We start from the raw sequence: 25066 nt of genomic DNA on the forward strand, positions 1-25066 counted from the left end.
TCTTCTTGTGTAATTGATTTAACTGGCTTTGATGGCAGTCCAAGTTATAAATATTTTTGAGACTTTGCTAATGATAACTCATTTAATTCCCAAAACTAGTTAATGAGAATCGGAGACCTATTTTTATTACAGAGAAGGAAGAAAGTTAGAGAAGGAGAGGGAAATTGATGCATAAATAGGGAAGCTGAATAGTCTTTCACCTCTTTAGGTAAATCTTTATGTTATATAATTAATTTGTTGGTAGTAGTTTGAATTCTGTGAACTTTATATATGTTCCAAGTAAAGATGCAAAAAGGTAAAAAATAAATTTTGACTTAAAAAAATTATGCTACTACTTTCATCCTCTAGTTTAAATAATTTCCCATTTCCCTTTTAAATTTTGGAGTTTCTGTTGTATGATTGATTTTGTATGTTGTATGATTGGAGTTTCTGTTGTATGATGTGGAGTATCTTTTCATATGCTTATTTGCCTTTTTTGTTTTTTTTGGATGGAGTCTTGCTCTGTTGTTCCGGCTGGAGTGCAGTGGGGTAATCTTGGCTCACTGCAACCTCTGTCTTCCAGGTTCCTGTGATTCTCGTGCCTCAGCTTCCTGTATAGTTGGGATTACAGGTGCACACCACCACACCCGGCTAATTTTTTAGTTTTAGTAGAGACGGGGTTTCGCCATGTTGGCCAGGCTGGTCTCAAACTCCTGACCTCAAGTGAGCCACCTGCCTTGGCCTCCCAAAGTGTTGGGATTACAGGCGTGAGCCACCACATCGACCCTTATTTGCCTTTTGTATATCTTCTTGGATGAGGTGTCTATTCAGATCTTTTGCCCATTTTAAAAAATTGGGTTGTTTTCTTATTGTTAAGTTTTAAGACTTCCTTGTATATTTTGGATAACAGTTCTTTATCAGATAGGTCTTTTGCAAATATTTTCTCCCAGTCTGTAGCTTATCTTTTTATTCTCTTGACAGTATCTCTCACAGAGCAGAAGTTTTACATTTTAATGGAGTCCAACTTATAAATTATTTCTTTTCTTTATTATGCTTTTGGTCTTGTATCTAAAAAGTCGTTGCTATGCTTAAGGTTATCTAGATTTTCTCCCATGTTATTTTCTAGTTTTATAATTTTTTAATTGTAAATTTTCTTAATTAAAAATTTTAAAATTTTTACAATTTTGCCTTTCACATTTGGGGTCTGAATTAATATTTGTTATGAGTGTAAGGCCTGTCTCCGAATTAATTATTTTGCACGTGTGTGTTCAGTTGTTCTATCACCATTTGTTAAAAAAGCTGTCTGTGCTCCGTTGTATTGCCTTTGCTCCTTTGTCAAAGATCAGTTGACTGTATTTATTTGGGTCTTTTTCTGGGCTCAGTTTGTTCGTCGACTGACCTATTTGTCTGTTCTTTGATTAATACCACACTGTCTAGATTACTGCAGCTTCATAGTAAGTCTTGAAATTGAGTAGTGTTACCCCTTTGACTTGTTTTTTTCCCTTCAATATTATGTTAGCTCTTCTGGGTTTTTGCTTCTCCATGTAAACTTTAGAGTCAATATGCAATATCTACAAAATTACATGCTGGAATTTTGACTGGGATTGTATAGAATCTATAGATCAAGTTGGGAAGAAATGACATCTTGACAATATTGAGCTTTTTTATTCATGAACATAATAAACATTTATTTAGTTAGTTATTTGATTTTTTTCATTAGAGTTTTGTAGTTTTCTTCATAGAGATCTTGGCAATATTTTGTTAGATTTATATCTAAGTATTTTTTGGGGGGTGCTAATGTAAGTGGAATTTTGTCTTTAATTTCAATTCTACTTGTTCATTGCTTTCATAAGAAAGCAGTTGGCTTTTGTATATTAACTTTGTATACTGCAGTCTTGCTATAATTGCTTTTTAGTTCCAGGAAATTTTTGGCTACTCTTCCAGATTTTCTACTTAGACAGTCATGTCATTTGAAAGCAAAGATGATTTTCTTTCTTTCTTTCCAGTGTGTATGTTTTTATTTCCCTTTCTTGTCTAAAAAACAGTAGTGACAGAGAACTTCCTTGCCTCATACCTCATCTTTGTGGGCAAGCTTCTAGTTTCTCATCGTTAAGTATGATGTTAGCTATAGGTTTTTTTGTAGAGTTTCTTTATGCTCTAGTTGAGGAAATTACTCCTTATTTCTGTTTGTGTGTGTGTGTGTGTGTGTGTGTGTGTGTGTTTTAACTTGTTTGTCTGTTTTGAGACAGAGTCTCACTCTGTTGCCCAGGCTGGAGTGCAGTGGTGCAATTTGGGCTCACTGCAACCCCCACCTCCTGAGTTCAAGTGATTCTCCTGCCTCAGCCTCCCCTAATGTGTGTATAATTTTAAAAGGTGCTTCAAGATTCCTCATGTAGGAGATGGGGAGGATCATCCTTTGAGAGACGTTGGTTTAGAAGAAAGTAAGAATGGGGCGATAAAAGGAACTCTACAATGTGGATGATGTCATGCTGGAGCTTAGACAGCCACAGGTATAGATCATGGGAGGAGCCAGAGCAATGTAGAATGAAGCATGGTTCCTGGTATAAGGCAAGTATAAGGTTGACAATGAGCTTTCTAAAAATTAAGACTTTTTATTTTATTTATTTATTTATTTTGAAACGGAGTTTTGCTCTTGTTGCCCAGGCTGGAGTGCAATGGAGCGATCTCAGCTCACTGCAACCTCCACCTCCTAGGTTCAAGCAATTCTCCTGCCTCAGCCTCCCAGAGTAGCTAGGACTACAGGCATGCACCACCATGCCTGGCTAATTTTTTGTATTTTAATTAGAGACGGGGTTTCTCCATGTTGGTCAGGCTGGTCTCGAACTCCTCTGCCTCTGGTGATCCACCTGCCTCTGCCTCCCAAAGTGCTGGGATTACAGGTGTGAGCCACTGTGCCCGGCCAAAAATTAAGATTTTTTATTCCTCTTAATAATGGTTAGGGCAAGCACAGGAAAGAAGAGGCAAAAATGAAATGCTGATGACAAAAAGTAATGACGTGAGCGCCAATAGAAGGTTGAGGGTCAGTGCAGATGGAAGCTTGGGTGGTATCTGCTAAACAGATGTGCCTCCTCTTGCTCCAGCTCTTCTACTGTTTTCAGGTTGAGTTTTCTTTCTTTTTTTTTTTTTTTTGAGACGGAGTCTTGCTGTGTCGCCAGGCTGGAGTGCAGTGGCTTGATCTCGGCTCATTGCAATCTCCGCCTCCCGGGTTCAAGCAATTCTCCTGCCTCAGCCTCCCGAGTAGCTGGGATTACAGGCATGCACCACCACACCCAGCTAATTTTTGTATTTTTAGTAGGGATGGGGTTTCACCATGTTGGCCAGGATGGTCTTGATCTCCTGACCTCATGGTCTGCCCCACTTGGCCTCCCAAAGTGCTGGTGCATGTCTGTTCATATTATTTTCTGCTTAAAATCAGTCCCTTAAAAATAAAGTTCACACTAATAGCAAGACTCTCTGGAATCCCATACCACTTGCCTTTTTCTCCAGTGTTTGGGGGCTTTCATATATGCTTTTCTTTTTACCCAGATTCCTCTTGTTCCACAAATATAACCTAAATATATAGACGTTAAGCCAGTGTTTACCATTTGTCTTCCTGTTATTTGGATATTTGAAAAATCTTATTTTTAATTTTATTTTTAAAGATTTTATTGTGTATATTTAAGGTATACAATGTGTTGTTATGGGATTCATATAGATAGTAAAAAGGTTACTGTAGTGAAGGAAATGAACGTATCCATCATCTCACATAATTACCCAATTTTTAAAAAGTTTACCAAGTCCATCCTTCTGCAGAACTTACTCATTTTTTTGTTTTTGTGAGAAGAACAGCTAAAATTTACATTTAGCATGAATCCCATACACAGTATAAGTTTATTACCTTGAAAAATCTTTTTTTTTTTTTTTTTTTTTTTGAGACGGAGTCTCGCTCTGTAGCCCAGGCTGGAGTGCAGTGGCCGGATCTCAGCTCACTGCAAGCTCCGCCTCCCGGGTTCACGCCATTCTCCGGCCTCAGCCTCCCGAGTAGCTGGGACTACAGGCGCTGCCACCTCGCCCGGCTATTTTTTGTATTTCTTAGTAGAGACGGGGTTTCACCGTGTTAGCCAGGATGGTCTCGATCTCCTGACCTCGTGATCCGCCCATCTCGGCCTCCCAAAGTGCTGGGATTACAGGCTTGAGCCACCGCGCCCGGCCAACCTTGAAAAATCTTAATTCGTTAAAATATTTTTTCTTAATTATAAGTAACATGTGAGCAGATATGTAAAATAGTTATGCTTTCTGTCTCAACTCTACTTCTTTTTGCATAGGGAATCACTGTTAACAATTTGGTGTGAATCTACCCCATCTGTCCCTGGTACCTTGTGTACCAGGGGTTTTTAAACTTTATTTTATTATGTAGATATATGTCCATTGTAGAAAACATCAGTAGAAATAAGCTAAGAAAACATCTCCCAGTTGGGCGTGGTGACTCACACTTGTAATCCCAGCCATCTGGGAGACTGAGGTGGGTGGATCACTTGAGCTTAGGCGTTTGAGACCAGCTGGGGCAATGTGGTGAAACCCAGTCTCTACAAAAAGTACAAAAATTAGCCAGGTGTGGTGGCTCGCGCCTGTAATCCCAACTACTTGAGGGGCTGAGGCAGAGGATCACTTGAGCCAGGGAGTTCGAGGCTTCAGTGAACCAAGATTGCACCACTGCATTCCAGTGTGGGCTACAGAGGAAGACTTTGTCTCAAAAAAAAAAAAAAAGAAAACATCTCTCATAATTATACCACCTAGAGGTAAATATGCTTAAAACTTTAGTTTTTGTGTTTGTTCTTCCAGGCTTTTTTTTTTTTTTTTTTTTTTGCTTGCTCATGCATATACACAAATATATATTTTTAATTTAATAGCCAATAATATGCACACTTTTCTTACAATCTCTATACCTCTATTATCACTATGGTTTCTCCACACCCCACAGGATCCATTCAGGTACCATGAGTTGTACTTGTGTTATATCTCTGTAGTCTCCATTAATCTAGAACAGTTTTTCTCCCTTTTGATGGTGTTCATGATGTTGACATATTGAAGAATCTTAGTTTTTATAATGTCATATTGAATATCTCTCAGTCTGGATATATCATTGTTTTCTTGTGATTAGATTCAGCTTAAACTTTTTTTTTTTTTTTGGTAAGAGTATTTTTTGTAAGATGTATAATGTGGCTGGGTGTGGTGGTTCACGCCTGTAATCCCAGCACTTTGGGAGGCCAACGTGGGTGGGTCACTTGAAGTCAGGAGTTCGAGACCAGCCTGGCCAACATGGCAAAACCCCGTCTCTACTAAAAATACAAGAATTAGCCTGTAATCCCAGCTAGTTGGGAGGCTGAGGCATGAGAATAGCTTGAACCTGGGAGGTGGAGGTTACAGTAAGCCAAGATTGTGTCACTGCACTCCAACCTGGGCAACAGAGTGAGATTCTGTCTCAAAAAAAAAAAAAAAAAAAAAAGTCTAATGTCAATTTATTGCATTATTGGTGATAGTTCAGGTGGTGTCAACCACAGACCTCTTAATTTTAAAGGTTTTTTTTTTTCTATTTGTAATTAATGAGAAATCTGTGGGGTAATAACTTTGAGACTTTGTTAATATGCCATTCTCTAGCACCTTTCCGCTTAATAGTTTTAGCATCCTTGTCAAAGTCACTGATTACAATTACACTGATTACATATGTGGGCTGCAAGATGGAAATTTGCTAATTCTAATTCTAATTCCTCCTACATTTGTTAGGAAGCATTTACTGTGTAAAGAAATTCTCTTCACTTTTTTTCCTTTTCAATATTACCATGAGCTCATATGTTATAATTTGTTAACTGATTGCTGTTTCTGATACTTGTTACATTGTCCAAATTTGACCAGTGAGAGTCCTTTAAGCAGGCTCTTATATATACACAAACACTTCTCTCTCTCTTTCTCACTCTTTCTCTGTTCTGTCCACCACTTTTCTCTCTCCACCTCTAAATAAATTGGATAAATCGCAAAGATATTTTTCCGCAACTTGCTTTGTTTCACTCATCTGTTAATTCTGTAATTCTTCTCATGTCAGTGTATATGGGATATTTCATTCTTTTTAATGATACATAGAATGGCTCAACCATAATGTACTTATTTTTTTGTTTCAAGTTTTTCACTTATGTATAGTGCCGACAAACATGTGCCATGTATATATATGTAATAATTTCTGTGGGATAGATACCTAGAAGTAAAATTTCTTTTATTTTTTTGAGACGAAGTCTCGTTCTGTCGCCGGCCTGGAGTGCAAAGGCGCGATCTCGGCTCACTGCAACCTTTGCCTCCTGGGTTCAAGCGATTCTCCCGCCTCAGCCTCCTGAGTAGCTGGGACTACAGTCGTGTGCCACTACGCCCGGCCAATTTTTGTGTTTTGAGTAGAGTTTTGAGTAGAGACGGGATTTCACCATGTTGGCCAGGATGGTCTGGATCTACTGACCTTGTGATCTGCCCACCTCGGCCTCCCAAAGTGCTGGGATTACAGGGAAGTAAAATTTCTGAGTCAAAAGATAAGTGTATTTAAACTTTTAAAAACCATTTCCAGATTGACTACCAAAAAGACTGTAGTAATTACCAGCAATGCACAAACTGCTTGATAACATTGCATATTTGTAAATTTTATTTTATTCTTTTGGATATAATCTCTTTATTATAATGTGCATTCACCTTATTAAGTTTGGTATCTTGTGGCCATTTGCCACATTTTGTTTTCTCTTACTTGCCTGTCATTTTCTTAGTCATTTCTTTTCTTCTTTTTTTCTGGTGAAAACATATACATATATTTAGAATTAGCCAGCTGGACCGGGTTTAGATGATCCCAATTTTGTTGGCAACATTCAAAACATTGTAATCAGGAGCCAGTTGAACATATGTCTTCTCTCCATCAGGCCGAATTAGGGTGTTGACCTTGACCACATCAATGTCATAGAGCTTCTTCACAGCCTGTTTGATCTGGTGCTTGTTTGCTTTAATATCCACAATGAACACAAGTGTGTTGTTGTCCTCTATCTTCTTCATGGCTGACTCAGTGGTCAGCAGAAACTTGATAGTGTAATAGTCAAGCTTGTTTCTCCAGGGGGCACTCTTCCTAGGATATCTGCGCTGCCTCCGGAGTCTCAGCGTCTTGGGCTGCTGGAAGGTGGGTGACGTGCGGATCTTCTTTTTTTGGTGGCTGTGGACACCTTTCAACACTGCCTTCTTGGCCTTAAAAGCCTTCGGTTTGGCTTCAGCATTAGGAGGGGCAGGAGCTTCCTTCACTTTCAGTGCCATCTTGTGAAAAGCATAGTCATTTCTTGGCCTCGCGTGGTGACTCACGCCTGTAATCCCAGCAGGTTGGGAAGCCAAGGCATGTGGATCACCTGAGGTCAGGAGTTTGAGACCAGCCTGGCTAACGTGGTGAAACTCCTTTCTCTACTAAAAATACAAAAAATTTGCCAGGCGTGGTGGTGGGCGCCTGTAATCCCAGCTACTCGGGAGGCGGAGGCAGGAGAATCGCTTGAACCCAGGAGGCGGAGGTTGCAGTGAGCCGAGATCGCGCCAATGCACTCCAGCTTGGGTAACAAGAGCGAAACTCCGTCTCAAAAAAAAAAAAAAAAAAAAAGACAAGCTTAGTCGTTAGATTCTCTTTGTCTCTTTTCTCATTGACTTACTGGAATTATTTTTTTAATGTTCGTTGTCTGTTATGTGTTGCAAATATTTTCCATCCTTGCAAATATTTTTTATGTTTTCCATCCTGTTCTGTATCCTTTAACTTTGTGATTTTTTTTGTTGTTTACAATTTTCTGTACGGTTAACACCTATAGATTTTTTTTTCCCCTTAACTCTTTTGGGACTAGCTTTTAAGTTTCAAAATGAATTTTTATCTAAAACTCAATCTAAAGAAAGGGACATTTTAAAAAGTGTAATAAGCAGCTAGTGTTGCTAGAGTCTTCTGTTCCTAAATTCACGTGCTTACAGTGACAGACTTCCATATTGTAATTTAGCCATGCAATTTTTAAAAAACATCTCATGGTTAAATATGAACTTCATGAATACTCTATTTAGAGAAAACTGTTCGCCTGTCATAATACATGAATATTAAATAAAATGTGGAAAATATAGAACAGAGAGAAGAAAAACATTTCTAATTGTCCTAATATCCAGACAGCCATAGTATTTTGTTGCATTTCTTTTATCTTCTTTTTTTTTTTTTTGAGAAATATGCTTATTCTCAAGTAATTGCATAAAGATTTTTAAGTTGAGATTTTGCTAAAAGGTAGTACACCAAATTTTGCTTATTGAATTTATAATTGTTTACTGTAATTACTTTTCAGAGTGCTCGCTTCATCTAAATCTCTTTTCTTTTTGAAATTTGAGGGCTGCAGCGTCTCAGTATAAATATCTTTGTGGGAAGATCTTCTAATATTAGGGTACCTCTGACCATGATGTCACTTATCCTGATATCCTGATTGCAGTGTGTCTGAAGGAAAATGTCAGGTATATGTTAGTACATGACAGAAGTTAGGTAGTGACTTACCAGCAGTTGCCCTCTGGTTTAGTTGCTATTCATTAAATGAGATAAGGCTTACTAAGAGATGTTTCCCCCTATTTTTCAGTTTACTGTTAGCCTAGCCCAAGGCCATTTTTGTTTTTTAGCGTATGCAAAAAGATATCCTTAGGAGTGTTTACTGGATAGTTGAATATGTTCAAGTTATAACCATTTGGTACGTTACTTCTTTTATGCTTTAGGACGGGGGTCCCCAACCAGGTGGTACTGGTCCTTGGCCTGTTAGGAACTGGGCCTCACAGCGGGGGGTGAGCAGCTGGTGAGCGAGCATTACTGCCTGAGCTCCACCTCCTGTCAGATCAGTGGCAGCATTGGATTCTCATGGAAGCGCAAACACTATTGTGAACTGCACATGTGAGGGATCTAGGTTTCATACTTCTTATGAGAATGTGATGCCTGATGATCTGAGGTGGGACAGTTTCATCCAAAATAATCCCCTTGTCCCATCCATGGAAAAATTGTTTTTCACGAAACCAGTCCCTGGTGTCACTGCTTTAGGATATGTTTCTGACAAGTATTATGCATGTTGTAGGTACTGTCTTTCTCGTAAACAATATTACTCATTTTAAAATCTTTTTTTGGCCGGGTGCGGTGGCTCACACCTGTAATCCCAGCACTTTGGGAGGCCAAGGTGGGCGAATCACGAGGTCAGGATATCGAAACCATCCTGGCTAACATGGTGAAACCCTGCCTCTACTAAAAATCCAAAAAAAATTAGCCGGGCATGGTGGCGGGTGCCTGTGGTTCCAGCTGCTTGGGAGGCTGAGGCAGGAGAATGGCGTGAACCTGGAGGCGGAGCTTGCAGTGAGCCAAGATCATGCCACTTCACTCCACCCTGGGTGACAGAGTGAGACTCCATCTCAAAAAAAAAAAAAAAAAATTAAAAAAAAATCTTTTTTATTGATGAATTTCATAGTCAAAAGTCTAATATATTAAGTACAGAAAAAGTGTTTTAAATTTTTAAATGACAACTTTTATATACCTGTTTTATATATACTGAAATATAATTAGGATAAATATTATTAAACACATACTGCAGATGAAGTAACTAAGCTTCAGAGATTTGGTTTGTTCAAAGTTACATAGCTAGAAGGTGGAAGACTGGAAGTCCACTGGCCCCTCTGTGAAAAGCTGAATGAGGAACATTTCCACTGATTGGAATTATCCATACCTTTATACAACTCAAAACAATTGTAAACACATTTTTTTTCTTAAAAATGAGTTGTGTGCATAGCATATATTAGTCAAAGATTGATCCTAATTAAATGGCCATAGAAATGTGTCTTCTATATTACCCATTGGAAACACATTGAGCACATATGAAATGAGTTTTAGGTGTTTATACATTATTTATGTTGTTTACCCATGTGAAAAAGAAAATATTTTTCCCATACTTATGTTTTATATGGAAGAGAGAAAGATTTTAGAATGTATTTATTCACTAATTAAAATGAATTGGAGCAAATATACAGTGCTAGAACTTTGGTCTAGATCTCAGTAAACCCAACAGGTATGACAGAGAAATATGGGATAAGTGGCAAGTAAAAGTGGCAAGTAAAGAACTCTATAAAGATAATGACACAGTATGGATCATTTTTCAGGGACAGCGAAGCTGAAGAAAAAATACGTACACACTTGCTGGTTGTTCTTTGAACTTGCACAACACTAGTCTTCCAGATTACAAAGGAAGAATTTCCTGGGAATGGATTTCAGAATCATTCCTGAGATTGTTTGTAGGAGTTTTAAAACTCTGTGCAAATGTGCACGTTTGCTATGTGTGTGGAATATTCTTTAAAAATGTAATTGAAAATTTTCTTTATTATAAAAAGTAAACTGCTGTGATTTACCTTGATTTGGCTGAATGAAGTTAATAAATTGGATAGCTCCTTAAGGGCTTTATTCTCTTGGTAATTGCCTACTTCTGTGAATGCAGATTTTATCTAGTTTGAATTTGTTTCAAAGGAACATTATTTTGTAAAGAAAATATGTATTTTTTCCCATGTGGTATTGCATAGCACTTGAGAAAATAGATTGATGATGATTGTTTCGTTTTATGATTTTTCTTTGAATATAACATTTTGCTCTTTTGTTGGAAATAAAACTGATCCCAAGAAGAAAATTGTATTTCCTTTTAATTTTATGATAGTGCATTTAAAATAATACATATCTAGACAAGGTGATGAAGATGATGATTGCCAACCACAATTTAATGACATTAAAGAAATTAATGAGTTTCGATTCCTTTGCTTATCTTGTGTGTTACAGTCTAACTCCTTTTAAATATTTTCTTTGACATTTTATATGACTTTCAGATTGTGTGTGTACATATGATATATATAGTTATGTATTAAAGTATATTAAAATATTAAATGAAATTATATAGTTTAATTTATAACTATTAATTTTAACTATATTTAGTGTAACTATTAACATAGTATATATGAAATAAATCCATATATTATGTATAATATATATACACACACATGCATAATCTGAAAAAATATATATACTTTTTTGAGACGAGATTTTTGCTCTGTTGCCCAGGCTGGTTCACTGCACCCTCCACATCCCAGGCTAAAGTGATTCTCCCACCTCAGCCTGTCTAGCAGCTGAGACTATGGTGTGTGCCACCATGCTTGGCTAAACTCTGTTTTGTGTTTTTTGTAGAGACAGGGCCTCACTATGTTGCCCAGGCTGGTCTCAAACTCTTGGGCTCAAGCGATCATCCTGCCTCAGCCTCCCAAAGCGTTGGGATGGCAGGCATGAACTACAAGGCTTGGCTGACTTTCAGATTTTATTAAAATTCCCTGTTATAAAACCTTTGAATAGCAAAGGATAACAATTAAACAGTTGCTTGAAGCAGCTTGTGTAAGTCATAGTTGCAAACCAACTTTTTAGTTTTTTGCTTACTATTAGGCTATTTTAATTTAGATATATATTAGGTAAGTAGTATTTTAATGAAATATATGTAACCATTGACATATAATGAAATCTAGTTAATTAATGTTGGTAATTTAAAATTATTTACTAATTTTATATGGCTCTTTTTCTTTCTCATGGCTGATTTGTTTAACTCAGTATTCATTCATTTATATACTGTAGTTATTTATTTATTTTAGTTGATTTTCTTTAATGGCTGTGAGAGGTGACTCTCCAATTTAGGCTCCTGGTTGTCTGGTTAGTGTTTACCAGTTCAGATAATCACATGATCTTACGTTGGCTAAAGTCTTTTAGGAGACGATCATGTTAAATGTTTCTCATCGTGGCTTATTTAATGTCATCAGTTTGTTGGGGGTTACTTTGGGTGCCACTTAGAACTTGGCCCCAAGACCTACCCTCTTAGAATAAACCTGGTCAAAAGGATGTTGGGATGGTTGCTATTTCATCTTTAGAAATGACCTATCTTGAGATGTAACACATGTGTCTTAGGAGACTGGAGAAATGCCCAAACCTACAGGTGATACATCAGGACTAGAATTAAGTTGCAGTGTATTCATTATTATATGTGCTTTAAATTGTTTCTTTGAAGGATGTTTTACATAAGGGCAGTGTGTTCCTTTTTAGAGGAAGGGAAATTTGATAATGAGAAGTTAGTGTGTGTCCATTACATTTGGGAAGAAGAAATCTATTTAGGAGTCATGACTATCATCAGTAGAGAAGTGTACTTTATTGTTGGTTATCAGTAAGTAGTTCAGCATGGTTTTTAATAGTCTGAATGAAATATTGTCTCAGAACTTTTCAATTTCCATTTATCAGATTCCATGTTTATTATACTTTGGTGGTAGTAATACAAACTTCTAGGCATCTTGATGCTGAGAAAGTTATTTATGATTATGGATGCGACATTGCTTACTAGCAGATTTTGTTGGTTTCTCAGGTACTGACAGCCTCATCAATACTGAGTTCATAGACAAAATTGAGTTATAGGAATTTTAATGATCAAAACCTGATTTACCAAGATATTGTCAATGAAGTCCTGCCTGAATTTCTTATTGCAGCTTTGATAAATAATCTACTCTTTTAAACTCAGAATCAAGGAAAATACTTTGACTTTATAAAAATTTTAGGCAGATTTGGAAGCCTAAATAGTAACTTTAAATATACAGTCACCCCTCAGTATAACTAGGGGATTGGTTCCAGGACCCCTGCAGATACCAAAATTAGCCCATATTCAAGTCCCACAGTTGGACTTGGGGAACTTGGGTTTATGAAAAGTTGATGCTTTGTATGTGTGAGTTTTGTATCCCACAAGTGTATTTTCACTCCGTATTGTGTTGAAAGAAATCCACGTATAAGTGCATCTGACCAGTTCAAACCTGTGTTGTTCCATTGTCAACTGTAACTTGTAATTCCAGAGATGTATATAAGGAAACTTTGCTTTTGATTATTGGAGGGCAGTTGAATTGAAGTATGACATGTCCTACTCTAAAATGTAAAGAACATTGCCAGGTTATCTTGTTGGTTGGGAGTGTTCATGAGAATCTTTAAGGATTTTTATTACATTAGTTGCCTAAGTAATATGATGAACTTCTCTCAGAATATTTAGTTTTGTGAGTGATAAGAGGAAAAAAGAGAATGACATACTGTTTTCATCCATTTCAGTTATAGACAAATTTTCACAGAAGACAGAATAATTTAAAATTTTTAAACAGATTAAATACATCATATAGTTAGAGATTGGCTCAGTTGTGCGTGGAACTCAGTCTGTCTAACGTTATTACTCTGAACTTTTCAAACTGTTCTATGGTTTTAGGTGTGTAACTTTGCTTTTACAATTGTATTATACCTGTTTATATTACAATCTGCCACCTCCAAAATTAGATCAAAGACTTTTTTGTTTGTATGTTTGTTTTGCATGAGTTTGGTCTTTTATATACATATTTTAGTACCTGGTACAAAGGGACCTCAGTAAGTATTTACCAACCAATAATTAACTAATCTAAATTCTTTAATGACAACTTATATTTTTATGTTTTATATTTTTATTTTTTATGAGATGGAATTTTGCTGTTGGCACCCGGCTGGAGTGCAGTGGCGCAATCTTGGCTCACTGCAACTTCTGCCTCCTGGGTTCAAGCTATTCTCCTGCCTCAGCTTCTTGAGTAGCTGGGATTCCAGATGCCTGCCACCACGCCTGGATAATTTTTGTGTTTTTAGTAGAGATGAGGTTTCACCATGTTGGCCAGGCTTTTCTAGAAGTCCTGACCTCAGGTAATCTGCCCACCTTGGCCTCCCAAAGTGCTGGGAATACAGGCATGAGCTACTGCTCCCAGCCTATTTTTAAATATTTTTTAAATTAAAAATTTATTGTTTTCCCACCTTTAATGCTTTTATAGTAGGACTAAAACTATTTTTTAGAATGTCATTTATTTCATTGTGTTACTACATTATGTGAAAAAGTATATAAAATGAGTTTATTTCTGTATTTTAATACATTTCTTATAAATCACTGGTATTTCATATCTTTTTCCTCATCTCTTCCCTTTGCTATTCTTTTTCTTTTGTGATTGTATGTGACTTTAACAAAATAAACCCTATTTAATCATAGTGTGTTTCTTTTTTTTAGGTTGTTATGGAGTTGATGGAGAAAGTGACTCTATTATGAGTTCAGCTTCTGAAAACTCCACTGAACCTTGGTTTTGTGATGCCTGTAAATGTGGTGTTTCTCCTAGCTGTGAACTGTGCCCTAATCAGGATGGAATTTTCAAGGAGACAGATGCTGGAAGGTTAATGTCCTAATTATGTTGATTCATATGTTTGCTTTATAATGTGTCTGCCTTTGACTTCCCTGTTCTTCTGTTTATGATTATCCAGGTTACACACTTTCATTTGATTGCTTCTTTGTATGTTCTTGGCATAGAGTAAATGACCAGTGGGATACAGATGGAGAAGGGTGAGAGGAAAGACCATTTATTGAGTACCTGCATCTGCCTTTACATCCATAATCTTATTTAATCTTAATAATTGACCCTATGATGAGGCAGATGGTAAAGTTTCTCATTTGATAGGTTTAGTACCCAGGGCTCAGATTATTTAAATAACTTATTAGTTCAAGACTAATAAGTTACCTAAGTATATTCAAACTGGTGAATGGTCAATTTTGAACCTAGATCTGTATAACTTTATATCAGTAGATAGAACTTAATACAGTGATTTAAAAAGGAGAAGTTTAGTATAAAGAATTATTAAGCTATGATAAAAGAGTCACTAAGGTATAAAAAAACTCTAAAGGATGCTCTGGGGCTGAGGGAGATTATCCAAGGAATGACAAAATTGGAATGATGACCTCCTACTCTAGGTTGGGGTTCAGGCTTTGTTGGAGAAATTATAGTTAAACCCTAATGGATGGAGAGAATTATGCTGGTTATAGCCTAGGCCAAATTTTGTCTTCAGTTCATGGCAAGTAGGTGGCTGGGTACAGTCTGCAGGGAGAACTGGGGCACTGGTTTGAAACCTGAAGAGTATGCTATCTATGTTGAGAGGGCCATGGAAAAATGATCTTCAGGTTGGGCTAGGGCTGTGAGGTCACTGAGGGACTGTGTATATGGCTGGGGCAGAGCACAGGAGGATGTACTCCACCCATCCCAGATGAAAAGCCCCTCTCTCCTACAAGACCTCCTGCCATTGAGTTTATAGCTCCCTCTACCATTGAGCTTAGTGTCATGCTCACTCTAAGAAGAAATGCTGAAGAATTTTGGTCCATTATTGCAGAGTAGGTATCGAAGCATGCATGAGAGGCAAATAAATCAATAAGTGGCACAAAGACCTGTGTTCTTTTTACTACATTCACACTCGTGTGTTAACACATTTGAGCACTTGTCATCATAATGGTGGTGTCATCTTTCCTGGTTTTTTTTTTTTTTTTTTTTTTTTTTTAACAGGAGACTACCATCTAGGATTGGTAACTAAAATTAAGAGTAATTTTCAACCTTTTCTGTTTTGTGGAGATCACGCTCTGCCTCTTCCTCTCCAGTTTTGGGGGGGGGTACTTAAATTTTTATTTTGTCACATAAGGATATTTTACTATTTTATTAAACATGCTTTATATTAAAAACAAGAATAACAGCAAAGCAACCTATATAAATTATCACCATGATTTCCCATACTTTAACATAAAAAAACTAGGGTACATTATGTCCTAAAATAAAGGATAGGCTTTTAAATTTAATAAATTTTACTTTAGTGAACTAAAACAAATTTTTTCTTATTTTTATCATTTTTGCCTCAATTGGTGAACCGATCCTTGAGAAATGTTGCCATACAAGATTGCTGGGATAGCATAGAGTGTACCATTGGATCTTGGAGAACCCCATGTGTTGATGTTCAAGATAAATGACTAAAGAATGTTACCTCTCCTTCCTTATCGTCTATCCAAAAATAAAGTATATAACAAATGATTTGATGTATTGACATGAATCTGTGGTCTATATCATAGGCATAGGCATTACTTTAAGTTTGGCCTGACAGTGGCCTAGTATTAGGGAGTTCGGTAAGCATTAAGTGTGCACTTTCAAGTTGGACTGTCTATTTTTGGATTCTGGTCTTTTTTTTTTTTTTTCCTTACTAGGTATAATTTTAGGCAAGTGATAATAACCTTTTTATGCCTCGGTTTCCTTAGTAGTGTTGAGAGGACTAAATGAAATGATCCATGAGAAACAATTAGCAGTTTCTGTAACATAAGTGGTTAGAAAATGTCTCCTTACTCTTACTACTGCCGTTACTGCTACTACTAGTTCTTTCTTATTACTATTATTGCTCTACTTATTTTAGGTAATCATGGAGTTTTAGCTCATGCATAGATTTTTTTTTTTTTTTTTTTATAACTCTTCCAGTCCTGAGAATTGAAATTTTTGGTGATAAATTGTGGTGAATAAGTAAGGCAGTTTTGGAAAGACAGAACTTCCTTTTAGGGAAGAGAATTTATTTTACTCTTTTTCTTGTTAATAATTTAAAAGTTCTGTTAGGGCACTGTCAAGTAGTGGTTACTTCATGCTATCATAATAGACAAAACAACAGGTAAAGTTGTTTCTGAATTAAGAAAACTGAGGCCTCTTTACCATTTAGGTTTACTGAGGGATTTTTTTTGGATACTGTGGACGTTACATAAGTAGACATCTCCTGTGATGGTGCAACATGGCAAAAATTCTTTTATATACTATTTGAATACTTTACTTGCGCTAATGTCTACACTCACCTGTAGGCTGTACTGGAAATTATAGGCCTTCATAATATTTCCAAGGATGTAATACTAGTTTGATTCAAGGTATGAAAAGCCAAGAAAATTCGACAAGCCTTTTAGTATATGAGCTTCAAATGGAAAACAGGGAAAAAGAATGAATATTGTGTCTAAAGAATAAAAAAGGTTTTGAAGTTCACTATCACATGGGATTAATCAGACTTTTTTCCTTCTATTCTTGATGGGAGCTACAAGTTCTACATAGAAAATGATGTGATTTAATGTAAGAAAACCAATACTTTCCTGTCATTAAATTTTTATTTTGTATCTTATGGAGAGTAAGACTTATAAACCTGACTGTGGGAAATTTTTAGGCATGCTCTCCTTTTTAATTTTTTATTTATAGTTTTACTATTTGTGGGTACACAGTAGATATATATATTCATGGGGTACATGAGATGTTTTGACACAGGCATGCAATGTGAAATAAGCACATCATGGAGAATGGGGTATCCATTTCTCAAACACTTATCTTTTGAGTTACAAACAATCCAGTTACACTCTTTAAGTTATTTTTAAGTGTGCAATTTAGTTTTTCTTGTCTGTAGTCACCCTGTTGTGCTATCTAACAGTAGGTCTTATTCCTTCCACTTTTCCTGCTCATTAACCATCTGCCACCTCCCCCCACCATTTTACCCTTTCCCTGCACTATCCTTCCCAACCTCTAGTAACCATCCTTCTCCTGTATCCATGAGTTCAGCTGTTTGATTTTTAGATCCCACAAATAAGTGAGAACATGTGATGTTTGTCTCGCTATGCCTGGCTTATTTTACCTAACATAATGATCTCTAGTTCCACCCAAGTTGTTGTAAATGACTGGCTCTCATTCTTTTTTATGGCTGAGTAGTACTCCATTGTGTATTGTGTACCACATTTTCTTTATCCGATTTCAATCTGTTAATGGAAACTTAGGTTGCTTCCAAATCTTAGCTATTGTAAACAGTGCTGCGACAAATACAGGAGTGCAGATATCTCTTTAATATACAGATTTCCTTTCTTTTGAATGTATACCCAACAGTGTGATTGCTGGATTATATGGCAGCTCAATTCTTAGGAACCTCCGAAGTTTTCTTCATCATTTAATTTACATTTTGTGCAGCAGTGTACAAGGGTTCCCTTTTCTTCACATCCTTGCCAACGTTTGTTATTGCCTGTCTTTTGGATATAAGCTATTTTAACTGGGGTGGGATGATATTTCATGGTAGTTTTGATTTGCATTTCTCTGACGATCAAGGATTTTGAGTCCTTTTTCATATACCTGTTTTAGCATATGAACTTCCTTTTGTGTGTCTTTTGAGAAATGTCTATTCAAATCTTTAGTCTATTTTTAATCAGATTATTAGATTTTTTTTCCTGTAGAGTTACTTGAACTCCTTATATATTCTGGTAATTTATCCCTTGTTAGTTGGGTAATTTGCAAATATTTTCTCCCATTTTGTGGGTTGTCTCTTCAGTTTGATGATTGTATCATTTGTCCAACTTGTGATCCTGCTTTTTTTAAAACCTGGTATGATATCTTTTGTCTATTTTTGCTTTGGTTGCTTGTGCTTGTGGAGTTTCGCTCAAGAAATTTTGCCCAGAGCAGTGTCCTGGAGATTTTCCCCAACGTTTTCTTGTAGTATTTTCATAGTTTGAGGTCTTAGATTTAAGTCTTTAATCCATTTTGATTTGATTTTTGTATATGGCAAGAGATGGGGTCTAGTTTCCTTCTTCTGCATATGGATATCTAGTTTTTCAGGACCATTTATTGAAGAAGCTCTTTTCCCGTATATATGTTCCTGGCACCTTTGTTGAATTAAGTCCATTTAGGTGTGTGGATTTGTTTCAGAATTCTCTATTCTCTTCCACTGTTCTGTGTATCTGTTTTATGACAATACCATGCTGTTTTGGTTACTATAGGTCTGTGGTATAATTTGAAGTCAGGTAGTATGATTCTTTTTTGCTTAGGATAGCTTTGGCTATTCTGGGTGTTTTGTGGTTCTATATACATTTTAGGATTGTTTTTTCTATTTCTGTGAAGGATGTCTTTGGTATTTTGATAGGGATTGCATTGAATCTGTACATTGCTTTGGCTAGTATGGGCATTTTAACAACATTGATTCTTCCAGTTCATGAACATGGAATAGTTTTCCATTTTTTGGTGTCGTCTTCAATTTGTTTCATCAGTGTTTTATAGTTGTTATTATAGAGATCTTTTACTTATTTGTTTAAGTTAATTCCGAGATATTTAATCTTATGTGTGGCTATTATAAATGCCACTACTTTTAAAATTTCTTTTTCAGATTATTCACTGTTGTCATGTAGACATGCTCCTGATTTTTGTATGTTGCTTTTGTCTTCTGCAACTTTACTGAATTTATCGGTTCTAATAGTTTTCTTATGGAGTCTTTAGGTTTTTCCAAATATGGCATTATATTATCTGCAAACAAGAATAATTTGACTTCTTTCTTTCCAATTTGGATGCCCTTTATATCTTTCTGTTGTCTGATTGCTGGAAGCTAGGGCTTCCAGTACTATGTTGAATAACAGTGGTGACAGTGGGTATACTTGTCGTTTTCCAGATCTTAGAGGAAAAGCTTACAGTTTTTCCCATTCAGTATGATACTAGCTGTGGATCTGTCATATATGACTTTTATTATGTTGAGGTATGTCTTTCTGTCCCCTGGTTTTGGGGAGTTTTTATGATGAAGCGATGTTGAATTTTATTAAATGCTTTTTCAGCATCAGTTGAAATGATCGTATGGTTTTTATCCTTTATTCTGTTGATGTGATGTATCATGTTGATTGATTTGTTTATGTTAAACCATCCTTGCATCCCAGGGATAAATCTTACTTGGTCATAATGATCTTTCTCATGTATTGTTAAATTCAGTTTGCTGGTATTTTGTTGAGGATTTTTGCATCAGTGTTCATCAGAGATACTGGCCTGTAGTTTTCTTTTTTTGATGTGCCTTTGGCTGGTTTTGGTATCAGAGTAACATTGGCCTTGTAGAATGAGTTTGGAAATATTCCCTCTTCCTCTGCTTTTTGGAATAGTTTGAGTAAGATTGGTATTCTTCTTTAAGTGTTTGGTAAAATTCAGCAGCGAAGCCATCAGGTCAAGCAGTCCCAGGCTTTTCTTTACTGGGAGACTTTATTATGGCTTCAATCTCATTACTTGTTATTGGTCTGTGCAGGCTTTGGATTTCTTCATGGTTCAATCTTTGTAGGTTGTATGTGTCTAGGAATTTATTCATTTCTTCTAGATTTTCTAATTTATTGACATATAGTTGCCCATAGCAGCTGCTAATGATCCTTTGAATTTCTGCAATATCAGTTATAATGTCTCCTTTTTTATTTCCAATTTTATTTACTTGTATCTTCACTCTTTTTTCCTTAGCCTGGCTAAAGGTTTGTTAGTTTTGTTTACCTTTTCAAAATACCAACATTTTGTTTCATTGATCTTTTGTATATATTTTTTTCATTTCAATTTTATTTCTGGTCTGATCTTTATTAATTCTTCCACTAATTTTGGGTTTGGTTTGCTCTTGCTTTCCTAGCTCTTTAAGATGCATTATTGGATTGTTTATTTGAAGTTTTTTCTCTTTTGATGTAGGCACTTATAGCTATAAACTTCCCTCTTAGTAGGGCTTTTGCTGTATCCCATAGGTTTTGGTACGTTGTGTTTCCATTATCATTTGTTGCACTCTTCTTCTTTATGTCCTTTGTTGGATGTCCTCCTAGCTATTGTGAAATCAAATATGGCTCTGAACTAAATTCCTTAATTTTTAAAACTAAGCTTTATGTTGCAATAAAAGGCAGCATTGAAATCTTTATGTCTCAGTTCTTTCTTTTTTTTTTACCCTTCAGACAGGGTCTGGCTCTGTTGCCTAGGCTGAAGTGCAGTGGCACGATGTTGGCTCACTGCAACCTCTCCTTCCTAGGCTCAAGTGATCCTCCCACTGAAGCCTCCCGAGTAGCTCAGGTTATAGGTAGCGCCACCACACCTGGCTAATGTTTGTATTTTTCTGTAGAGATGAGGTTTCATCCTGTTGCCCAGCCTGGTCTTGAACTCCTGGGCTCAAGTAGTCTTCCCACCTCAGCCTCCCAAAGTGTTAGGATTACTGTACCTGGCCATTTTTTTCTTTTTTTCTTGAGAGAAGGTCTGGCTTCATCAACCTGACTGGAGTGCAGTGGCATGATCTCGGCTCATTGTAAATTCCTGCCTCCTAGGCTCAAGAAATCATCCTACTTCAGCCTCCCAAGTAGCTGGGACTACAGGGGCATGCCACGACACCTGGCTGAATTTTGTATTTTTTGTAGCAATGGAGTTTCACCATGTTGCCCAGGCTGGTCTCAAACTCCTGAGCTTAAGTGATCCTCCTACCTCTGCCTCTCAAAGTGCTGGGATTACAGGCATGAGCCACTGTGCCCTACCACTTCTTTCTTTTTTTTCCTTTAAAATTCTAGACTTAGTAAGTCTTAGTTCTGTCCCTTGCTAGCCTTGTTATATTTGAAAATCAGTTAATCTTTCTGAAACCAATTCTTCATATGTAAATGAACAACCTCCCACTCAACAGAAGCTTTTAGGCTTTTTTTTCCTTGTACTTAACATTTCTTGAGTGAAGACAGTGAGCCACACTCTGCTGTAAGCACTTCACATACATCTTTATAATTTCCAAACTACCTTTATGGTGCTCTGTACCTCGTAGACACTTACAATTGATTACTGGATGAAGGAATGAAAATAACATACTTGATGTGAATTTGTTTTACATGCTGTAAAGACATTACTGATACAGAGTACTTTAAACTCCAATTTTATTGATTAATATAGTTTTCATTCTTAAATGAGTCTTTTGAGAAGTATCATTCTACTTAGTCTGTTTTATTAAAATATATGAGTTTAAAATAATCTGTTAATAGTTTGTGCTAGGATGACAGTTCCAACTCTTATTTTTTGGTGGTTTTATGTGATGCTTATTTCCTGTTCCTTTCCCCAATCAACATCTGTCATAATAGCTCCAAGCAAAATTAATGGTAAAGTAACAAGGAAGATTTTTTTTTTGATTTGCAGATTTGTCTTAATTACAAAGTTATAAATTATGTACATCCAAACAAATGAACAATAAACTATTTACAGCTGGTATTAAAAGGGACCATACTTGTCTTGGCCATGATTTTCATTGACTTTGATAGGTATTTTAATGAGGACTCAAGTTGGTATCCTCATGAGTGGTTGGGAGAAATGGTATACTTGTGTGCCAGTCACATTGAAATGGCAGTTTAAATCTGTAGTACTTGTGTACTACATTTTAAGAAGGTCAGTATGAAGCAAGCAGCCAGCTGTTAGGTTTATCAAAGATAAACTTCTACAGAGTATAGCGACATTTAATCCATCAGTGGAGCATGAAAAAACTGAACAAATTAAATTGAGAAAGCAGCTGCTTGTTGAAGATGTGTATCTTTATATTGAACTCCACAGGATGCATTTGGGAGGTTGGATTAAAATATTCTATCAAGAAAATCTCAAAACCTTGGATTTTTTTCTCCAATAAAAAAGATAATTTTTAAAAGGATTTGTAACTATTTTTCCCAGTGCCTCTAGAGAATAATTTTTGATCTTAGTCCTTTAAAACTCATAATGCACCACAAAAACCAGAACCATGTAGCGTGCATAGCCTCTTAAGTTGTGATAAAGCAGAATTTGTTGTTAATATATTCACAGGGTTAATAGAGATTTGTTCCTGTGACCCTCTTTCTTACAAAAGTGATGAGATCTACTATTTAAATTTCAAAGTCAGTGATCCCACTGTTTGTTTTGTTTTAAGCAAGCAGAAAGAGTGCCTAATATATTAAAAATGGTTCAGAGCAGGTTTTTAAAGATGAAATTAGAAACAACTGCAATTTTTTCCAGTGTACTGAAACTCTGAGCATTCTTTGTTTAGTCTTATGGCATTATTCAAACTTTTAACAAATATTTATATTTGGGGCATATGAATTTTAGTATATAGGTTGTATGGTAAACAGATAAGATGAATGAAAATGTGAATTGCTTATTCTGTACCTTTTCCTAGCAGTTTTAACCTGGAAAGGAAGTTAAACTGTATACAAAAATTGTAAAATATGTCCTTAAATATTATTACCCCAGCAGCTTTTGGAAAAGAGTAACAAGAAAGAGAAATTTTACTTAATTACTGCAGAGTAACTTCACAGTTACTAAATTAGTATTCTTAATTCTCAAAGGGCTTAAAATAATGAATGTGACTACCTTTCCTTGCATATGAAAATGTTTTGTTTCATTTGAATAGTAGTTTTATGCAAATATTTAAGAATAGATAAGTGCAAAGTGCAGTGAGTGAATTTTAAGTGAAAGGCAATTATAGTTGTTAGCTCTCAGTTTTGTCTAAGCTGCTGGAAAAGTAATTTCACTCCCCTTTTTTGTAACTGTTATTCTGTAGGTGTTTCATATTTTTTAATGATGTGCCTGAGATTGGGGGACATTTGATTACAGAATTCTCTTGGTAGTATTTTGAGATGGCAGGTGTTTTATATGTTTGTTTTGTGTGTGGGAATTTTATTAAAAGATTTGATAGCAAAATCATATCTTCTTTCCTTAGATGGGTTCATATTGTTTGTGCCCTGTATGTTCCTGGAGTAGCCTTTGGAGATATTGACAAATTACGACCAGTAACACTAACGGAAATGAACTATTCCAAATATGGTGCCAAGGTGAGACATAAAATATTTTTGATAGCTTGAAAGAGAAAGGTTTTACTTGTTAGCTTACATGACTTTTTATTTGTGTTATGTTGACTGCAGACATGCTTACTAGGAATCATCCTATTTAGCACTGAATCATTTATTATTGAGTAGTTTTCCCAGAAAGCCAATAATGTATACATTATTCTATACATTCTCAATTTAGAATAACATAGGAGGTAAAATGATAATTGATACTACTACCATTTCCCTGGCACTGTTCACAGTGCCTAATATATAGACCAAAACCTTATTTACAATTAGTTGGATCAAATACAAGCCTAATTTCTGACTTTACTTTTGAAGTGGAATTTGTCAAAATTATGAAAAAGAATATTAGAAATGATCTTTGATGCTGTTATTGTAATTGTTTTGGGGTGCTGTTAACATGCCGTTAACATAGATGGTGAACTTAATTGATATATGCTGTTAACATAGATGGTGAACTTAATTGATATATGTTATGTGTGTTCTGACTGCTTCACCAACCTGGTGTTCCCCTATCTTTCTCCCTGACTTGGGGCCTCTCTGTTTCGCTGAGACACAGTGATACTGAAATTTGGCCAATTAGGGCTGGGTGCGGTGGCTCACGCCTGTTATCCCAGCACTTTGGGAGGCCAAGGTGGGCAGATAATACTTGAGGTTAGGAGTTCGAGACCAGCCCGGCCAACATGGTGAAACCTTGTCTCTACTAAAAATACAAAAAATTAGCTGGGCGTGGTGGCCAGTGCCTGTAATCCTAGCCACTCAGGAGGTTGAGGCAGGAGAATCGCTTGAACCCAGGAGGCAGAGGTTGCAGTGAGCTGAGATTGCGTCACGGCACTCCAGCCTGGGTGACAGAGTGAGACTCCTTCTCAAAAAAAAAGAAAAAGCAATTTTGCCAATTAGTAATTCTACATTGGCCTCTAAGTTTTCAAGTGAAAGGAAGAGTCATACATCTGTCACTTTAAATTAAAAGCTAGAAATGATTAAGCTTAGTGAGGAAGGCATGTCGAAAGCCTAGGTAGGCCAAAAGCTGGGCCTCTTCTGCCAAATAGCCAATATGTCAGTGCAAAGGAAAAGTTCCTGAAGGAAATTAAAAGTGCTACTCCAGCAAACACATGAATGATAAGAAAGTGAAACAGCCATATTGCTGATAATGGAGAAAATTTTAATAGTCTGGATAGATCATAGCAGCCACAACATTCCCTTAGGCCAAAACCTTATCCAGAGCATGACCCTAACTGTTCAATATTGTGAAGGCTGAGAGAGGTGAGGAAGCTGCAGAAGAAAAGTTGGAAGGTAGCAGAGGTTGGTTCATGAGGTTTAAGGAAAGAAGCTATCTCCGTAATATAAGACGTGAAGAAGATGCAGCAGGTACTGATGGAGAAGCTGCAGCAAGTTATTCAGAAGATTTAGCTAAGACAAATGATGAAGACTCATACATTCAACAAAGATTTTCAATGTAGGTAAAACAGTCTTCTATTGGAAGAAGATGCCATCTAGGACTTCCCATAGCTAGA

General features: G+C 36.3%; 1 protein-coding gene and 1 pseudogene across 9 annotated transcripts in view; one reads left to right on the forward strand and one right to left on the reverse strand.

Annotated features, from left to right (window-relative positions):
- Positions 1–25066, forward strand: part of LOC105475592 (PHD finger protein 14) — a 200515-nt gene that overhangs the window by 24765 nt on the left and 150684 nt on the right. For all 9 annotated transcript variants that reach the window (XR_983486.3, XR_011622187.1, XM_011730976.3 and 6 more), the window contains exons 5-6: positions 14154–14313; positions 23423–23534. Coding sequence is in view for 7 of the 9 variants with exons in the window: in XM_011730976.3 (XP_011729278.2) it covers positions 14154–14313; positions 23423–23534 (272 nt within the window). In the remaining 2 variants the exon portion in view is untranslated. The remainder of the gene's footprint in view (positions 1–14153; positions 14314–23422; positions 23535–25066) is intronic.
- On the reverse strand, positions 6850–7311 carry LOC105475591 (large ribosomal subunit protein uL23 pseudogene; annotated as a pseudogene).

Source organism: Macaca nemestrina, chromosome 4 (assembly GCF_043159975.1).
Source record: "Macaca nemestrina isolate mMacNem1 chromosome 4, mMacNem.hap1, whole genome shotgun sequence".
NCBI classification, from domain to species: Eukaryota; Metazoa; Chordata; class Mammalia; order Primates; family Cercopithecidae; genus Macaca; species Macaca nemestrina.